General features: G+C 43.8%; 1 protein-coding gene across 1 annotated transcript; it reads left to right on the top strand.

The window, feature by feature from the left end:
• The first annotated feature begins 1,802 nt into the window (after window positions 1–1,802).
• Window positions 1,803–5,936, top strand: LOC311135623 (beta-2 adrenergic receptor). Its single transcript, XM_084169650.1, has 2 exons — window positions 1,803–1,969; window positions 2,276–5,936. Exon 2 carries the CDS (start codon window positions 2,279–2,281, stop codon window positions 3,500–3,502), a length of 1,224 nt encoding a protein of 407 aa, XP_084025776.1. The 5' UTR covers window positions 1,803–1,969; window positions 2,276–2,278; the 3' UTR covers window positions 3,503–5,936.
• Window positions 5,937–7,846: the final 1,910 nt, after the last annotated feature.

Raw genomic sequence — 7,846 nt, forward strand, 5'->3', positions numbered from 1 at the left:
TCCAGTCCCTGCCGCTGAAAAACATCCCCACAGCATGTTGCTGCCACCACCATGCTTCACCGTAGGGATGGTGCCAGGTTTCCAGACGTTATGCTTGGCGTTCAAGCCAAAGAGTTCAATCTTGGTTTCACCAGACCAGACAAACTTGTTGTCATGGTCTGAGAGTCCTTTAGGTGCCTTTTAGCAAACTCCAAGCGGACTGTCATGTGCCTTTTACTGAGGAGTGGCTTCTCTACCATAAAAGCCTGATTGGTGGAGTGCTGCAGAGATGGTTGTCCTTCTGGAAGGTTCTCCCATCTCCACAGAGGAACTCAGGAGCTCTGTCAGAGTGACCATCGGGTTCTTGGTCACCTCCCTGATCAAGGCCCTTCTCCCCCGATTGCTCAGTTTGGCCCGGTGGCCAGCTCTAGGAAGAGTCTTGGTGGTTTCAAACTTCTTCCATTTAAGAATGATGGAGGCCACTGTGCTCTTGGGGACGTTCAATGCTGAATTTTTTTTTTTGTACCCTTCCCCAGATCTGTGCCTCGACACAATCCTGTCTCTGAGCTCTACGGATAATTCCTTCAACCTCATGGCTTGGTTTTTGCTCTGACATGCCCTGTCAACTGTGGGACCTTATATAGACAGGTGTGTGCCTTTCTAAATCATGTCCAATCAATTGAATTTACCACAGGTGGACTGCAATCAAGTTGTAGAAACATCTCAAGGATTATCAATGGAAACAGGATGCACCTGAACTGAATTTCAAGTATCATAGCAAAGGGTCTGAATACTTATGTAAATACGTTTTTTTCAGTTTCTGTCTTTTTTTAAATGTGCAAAAATTTGCTGAGAATAATGGGAGAAACTCCCCAAATACAGGTGTGCCAAGCTTGTAGCGTCCTACACAAGAAGACTTGAAGCTGTAAGTGCTGCCAAAGGTGGTTCAACAAAGTACTGAGTAAAGGGTCTGAATACTAATGTAAATGTGATATTTCAGTTTTTTATTTTTAATAAATTAGAAACAATTTCTAAAAACCTGTTTTCGCTTTGTCATTATGGGGTATTGTGAGAAAAAATATTTAATCCATTTTAGAATAAGACAGTAACATAACAAAATGTGGAAAAGGTCAAGGGGTCTGAATACTTTCCGAAGGCACTGTAAGTGTGCTTGTACATAATAACCCAATCTATGTGGTGGAGCGAGCTATGCTGTCATGTTAATATTTAAGAGGGTCTAGTATCTACTGTATGTCAATGGACTATGCCTAATGTCTCTGTTTCCAGTTGGAATATTGAAGAGATTCAGGTCAGGAAGTGTGAAAGCTGGAAGAGATCCAATTTCATTTCCATTGACATCATATTACGTAGTTATGCTCTGCATGACAACCCTTTAGAACAGTATATAACTGTAGGTTGTACATAATTGCTTAGTTCGTTTGTTGTGCTTGTCTCCAACAGAGCTTATACTAATTATGTTGCCATGTGAACGACCCTTTCAACGTTTTTTCAAAATTTTATGACATACAGCATTCGCTCTCAGAAACATTATCACTATCATATTGCCTTCAGTAGTTTGATTTATCTGGTAACATAGAACAAATATTTGTACTTTACAAATATTACAAATACAAACAAATTTGCAATTTGACTTGTTTTTGTGAAAAAACGTCTTACTGTGCATAAAGGCACTCTTATTCACTGATCCTGTGGTGTGCCTGCCTGCTGATTGGCTGCTGCCAGAGTGTGATGTCATTCTTGACTGCTATAAGGGCTATGACTAGATCAGGAGCTACATTCAACAGTGAGAGAGAGTGGTGTTTTAGAACACAGAGCAAGTGGGGACTGTGAGTGTGTGACACAGCAAAAGAGGAAGGGAGAAGGCAGTCAGCCAAAAACATTTCTAATGAAGTACAAACACCTAGTGGGAGCTACAACATAAAAAAGGAATACTTTTAGATTTTATGGGAGACCAGGAGAACATTTGGAGGTAGGTAAATGGCTTTAAGATGAAATGATTTATTTATTTGTGTTTTTTGATTGAGCAAATGTATTAAGAATGAAGTTAGTATTTTCTTTATTATATTTTAAATACAATTGCATCTAAGAGATATTGGATGAAATAATTCAGAATTCATATCAAACTTAACTTATGAATCCTATCTTGACTTTATATACTTTACATATACAGTAGCCTATATAGCTATATGGAAAATTATTTGTTTTATGGGTCCTTTTGACAACACGTTTCTCCTTATCTTATCTCCTGTGGTTTGTTGATTCAACTGGGCCATAGATCATGGAGAGTTTGAGCACGCCTGCCATATTCAACCTATCGGATCTATCAGTGGAGACGAACTCGTCGTCTCACCAGTGGTTTTACTCGGAGTACAGCGAGGCTGTGGCGGTGCTACTAGGCATCCTCATGGCCCTGCTAGTGATGGGCATCGTCTTTGGCAACGTGCTGGTCATCACCGCCATTGTGCGCTTCCAGCGGCTGCAGACGGTCACCAACATGTTCATCACCTCTCTGGCCTGTGCTGACCTGGTCATGGGCCTGCTGGTGGTGCCCTTCGGGGCCTGCTACATCCTCCTCAACACCTGGCACTTTGGCAGCTTCCTGTGCGAGTTCTGGACAGCGGCGGACGTCTTGTGTGTGACGGCCAGCATTGAGACGCTGTGTGTGATCGCGCTGGACCGCTACCTGGCCATCACGTCGCCGCTGCGATACCCATCCCTGCTGACCAAGCGCAAGGTGTGCGTGGTGGTGGTGATGGTGTGGGGCGTGGCCGCCCTCATCTCCTTCCTGCCCATCCACATGAAGTGGTGGGTGTCTGATGAGCCCGAGGCGCTCAGCTGCCTGGAAGATGCCCACTGCTGTGACTTCAACACCAACGCCGCCTATGCCGTGGCGTCCTCCGTCATCTCCTTCTACATCCCCCTGGCGGTCATGGCCTTCGTCTACGGACGCGTCTTCCAGGAGGCCAGGAAGCAGCTGAAGAAGATCCGCAGCAGCGAGGGGCGCTTCCACACCCAGATGATCGACAACAACCAGGGGCAGGATGGTGGGGGCGGGAGCGGAGGGGCAGGGGGGAACGGGAAGAGACCTAAGTTCTGTCTGAAGGAACACAAAGCCCTGAAGACGCTGGGAATCATCATGGGCACCTTTACCCTCTGCTGGCTGCCCTTCTTTGTGCTCAACGTGGTGGTGACCATCTGGAAGGTGGACAACATTAAAATGCCATTCAGGATATTGAACTGGATAGGATACGCCAACTCAGCGTTCAACCCCCTCATATACTGCAGGAGTCCTGAGTTCAGGTATGCCTTCCAGGAGATTCTGTGCCTGAGAGGGGCTGCTTTCCCCACTAATGGATACACATATAGGGGTCACAGCCCCAAGGATAAGCCAGGCAGACTTTCACATAACGCTGGGACCATGGAGCTGGGGATTGGCTCTCTGTCTAGTGTCACAAACACAAACGGGTATTGCAATAATCCTCCTCTTGTCTCCATTGTCTGAACCGCAGGGTGTTACAGTGAGACTGGTCTTTCTCATTTAGCCAGACCAGGTATGCAGACATGGGATAGGAAATTACATGTGAATCTATTTCCATATTTAAATGCGTTACTATAAGAATATTATTCTAGTAATGTGTAGGTTATTAAATGTTTGTAATACTTTTCCTCTTAATATTGAACAAAGTCTGCAAAAGACTTAGGAAGTCTATGGTTTGTGGATGTGATCATGTGTGTGTGTGGTTTGTGGACATGAGTATGTGCACGTGTTATGTACTCTAGTGCTTACGCACGTGTGCATTCGAACACCAGGGTTCAGGTACTAAGTTCAAGTTTCGAGTACAGTTGCACAAACATTTGTTATATTGCTCTAAGTTCATTTTTTATCTACCTCATCAGCATCATTTTCGATTCAGCTCCATATCTTAGAGCTCCAAGAACAAATAATTATAGTCTGTTTGTATGAAAATGAATAATGTTGTTAGTTGAACTGACTGTTCTTTACTGGCAGCAGTCTGAATCACATGGAAATGCCAGGGTAGGAGAGGTAGGAGAGAATTAACAGGCCGAACAAGAGATCAAATCAGGGTTAACAGTAATATCTGTGACCCCCCCTTGTGGCTGTAGCCAGCCCTCTGTCTGTAACACATTCCATATTAATCTGGGTCTCTCCCAGAACCAGCTCAGGGACTTCTGTCTGTCTGTGTGATTCTGAACACTCCCTCTGCCACGGCCCAGAAATCCAACTCTCTGATGAGGGACAGCAGGTGCACATAATCACAGGCAGGCGCTATTACCAGCTGCACCACATGTTAAAAAAAAGTTGAGCAATGCTCACGTTGCTCCGTTCCTCCTACCACCCTTCAATACCTCAACCTTCACCTTCCCCCTCAATATCACCATTTAATAACTGAGGTTACTGACGCCTGTCCTGCCGCCCCTCAGACAGTGTGTAAGGACACACAGACAGACAAGCCTTTGTTGTGGACCTTACTTTTGAGACTCAATAACCCCTGCAAGCAGCAATACCTTAATGCTGGGTAGTGTGACCACCACTGTACGTCATTCTGATACCAATATCCAGCCAGTATATTTAGTCTGTAAAGCTATATTTAATGATTGCTTTCACACTCTACCGTGCTGGTTTTCTTTGTTAATGACGAGTGTGGATACTGAGAACTGTTGTTGCTGTTGCTGATGTTGTGCTGCTCTCTGTTGTTGTTGCTGTGAAGTTTCAGTGTTTACAGAGATTCCTGGACAAACTGTCTGATTGGTGTACCATAGATTTACACAATGTACTGACTAGCAAACGGATAAGGAAATAAACCACAACACTATAGCTTCTGCAGAATCTGCACATATTCCTGTCTGAGGAAGATAAACTGTAAGATTGGGACTTCTCCTTCCAGATGTTCTACATAGGTGCTCAGTATTTTATTTTTATGTCATTTAGAAGACGCTCTTCTTCAGAGAAATTATAAGTGCCTTGCTCAAGGGAACATCAACAGATTCTTCACTTAGTCAGCTCAGGGATTCGAACAAGACACCTTCCGGTTACTGGCCCAACACTCTTAACCGCTAGGCTGCCTACCGTCACAGTAGTAATGAATGACGTAGGTGTCAAGGTGGATTGTGTCCAGGTATTACTGAATGGAAACCTTGGTACCACATTCAGACTGTAGTGAACTAGGTTAATGGTGTAGCACACAGTGTCCTTGTACTACAATGTATTCGTAGACTGTATCTCACCATCATGTCAGCCAGCCAAGTGAAAAAAGTCAATCTAAAAATGCTCACTTGCTGTAAATGTTTAGAATGCTTCAAAATAGCACTGTTACTATTACTTTACAACTGCTTGGATAACTATGTCTGTCTGCATGTGCTTGTGTTTTTGTGGAGCTTTGAATTCATAGGAAAACATGAGGTACTGTGTGTGTTAACTCACTAACCCACCCGCTTTTTATGGACACAAGGACACTTTTGATGTGTGTACTGTAAATGTGAATAATGTATTATCCTTACATTGCAAAATGTTACTATGAATGTATTGTCAACTTCAGACACACACAAATGTAGGAGAGACATGGTCTTAGATATTTAAATATACAAATATTTCATTCCACTGAAAACGTGTCATGCAAACAGCTGCGTCCATGTTTGACAGCAACACTGGACTGAAGAGAAGCTCCTCTTTTTCACAGATCCTGACTTTCTCCACTGTGGGGTGGAACGGTGCCCCTGAGCACTGATCAAAGGAACTGAGTTTACATTTCTCAATCTCTGCTGGCCTGATATGAGTCACAATCTAATGCCCCAGAGCGGTTCCCGCATTGCAGGTTCCCGCATTGCAGGTTCCATACTGTAGCAGTGCCATGTTGGTAAAATGGTCAAAATAAATAAATAAGATGTACAGTACAGTTTCAATTACATGTACAGTATATTTCGGTCATGTCAAATTATTCTGCAAGTGTAAAGTATTTCCAACATTCTGCATTTGCTATTACCATTGTAGAGCAATGGCTTCTTTCTGCACTGTTGCACTTTATCAGTCCGTGGGTCTGCTGCTGCCAGCCAGTGTTGTGGTTACTGTATATCTTCTCATAAACAGAGGTGATTTATATGGTAACTGGAGAAACCTGTACGGCTGACCAAGAACAGAATCCGGAGGTGACATTTTGTGGTGACGACAGCATTTTCCATGCTGCTTGATGGTCACACAGTACAGTGAGGGAAAAAAGTATTTGATCCCCTGCTGATTTTGTACGTTTGCCCACTGACAAAGAAATTATCAATCTATAATTTTAATGGTAGGTTTATTTGAACAGTGAGAGACAGAATAACAACAGAAAAATCCAGGAAAACGCATATCAAAAATGTTTATAAATTGATTTGCATTTTAATGAGGGAAATAAGTATTTGACCCCCTCTCAATCAGAAATATTTCTGGCTCCCAGGTGTCTTTTATACAGGTAACGAGCTGAGATTAGGAGCACACTCTTAAACGGAGTGCTCCTAATCTCAGCTTGTTACCTGTATAAAAGACACCTGTCCACAGAAGCAATCAATCAGATTCCAAACTCTCCACCATGGCCAAGACCAAAGAGCTCTCCAAGGATGTCAGGGACAAGATTGTAGACCTACACAAGGCTCGAATGGGCTACAAGACCATCGCCAAGCAGCTTGGTGAGAAGGTGACAACAGTTGGTGCGATTATTCGCAAATGGAAGAAACACAAAATAACTGTCAATCTCCCTCGGCCTGGGGCTCCATGCAAGATCTCACCTCGTGGAGTTGCAATGATCATGAGAACGGTGAGGAATCAGTCCAGAACTACACGGGAGGATCTTGTCAATGATCTCAAGGCAGCTGGGACCATAGTCACCAAAAAAACAATTGGTAACACACTACGCCGTGAAGGACTGAAATCCTGCAGCGCCCGCATGGTCCCCTTGCTCAAGAAAGCACATATACATGCCCGTCTGAAGTTTGCCAATGAACATCTGAATGATTCAGAGGAGAACTGGGTGAAAGTGTTGTGGTCAGATGAGACCAAAATTGAGCTCTTTGGCATCAACTCAACTCGCCGTGTTTGGAGGAGGAGAAATGCTGCCTATGACCCCAAGAACACCATCCCCACCGTCAAACATGGAGGTGGAAACATTATGCTTTGGGGGTGTTTTTCTGCTAAGGGGACAGGACAACTTCACCGCATCAAAAGGACGATGGACGGGGCCATGTACCGTCAAATCTTGGGTGAGAACCTCCTTCCCTCAGCCAGGGCATTGAAAATGGGTCATGGATGGGTATTCCAGCATGACAATGACCCAAAACACACGTCCAAGGCAACAAAGGAGTGGCTCAAGAAGAAGCACATTAAGGTCCTGGAGTGGCCTAATCCCATAGAAAATCTGTGGAGGGAGCTGAAGGTTCGAGTTGCCAAACGTCAGCCTCGAAACCTTAATGACTTGGAGAAGATCTGCAAAGAGGAGTGGGACAAAATCCCTCCTGAGATGTGTGCAAACCTGGTGGCCAACTACAAGAAACGCCTGACCTCTGTGATTGCCAACAAGGGTTTTGCCACCAAGTACTAAGTCATGTTTTGCAGAGGGGTCAAATACTTATTTCCCTCATTAAAATGCAAATAAATTTATAACAGTTGACATGCGTTTTTCTGGATTTTTTTCAAATAAATAAAACCTACCATTAAAATTATAGACTGATCATTTCCTTGTCAGTGGGCAAACGTACAAAATCAGCAGGGGATCAAATACTTTATTCCCTCACTGTATGTTGGAAGTAATCCAGCACCAGTCATTGTTTCTCCAGGGTATTGTTCACAATTATTCTT

The sequence above is a fragment of the Coregonus lavaretus genome, assembly GCF_964263955.1.
Source record: "Coregonus lavaretus genome assembly, chromosome: 10".
Classification (NCBI taxonomy): Eukaryota; Metazoa; Chordata; class Actinopteri; order Salmoniformes; family Salmonidae; genus Coregonus; species Coregonus lavaretus.

What these genes read in the sequence shown, in the direction of transcription:
- LOC311135623 (XM_084169650.1), top strand. Translation starts at nt 2,279, where the DNA reads ATGGAGAGTTTGAGCACGCCTGCCATATTCAACCTATCGGATCTATCA.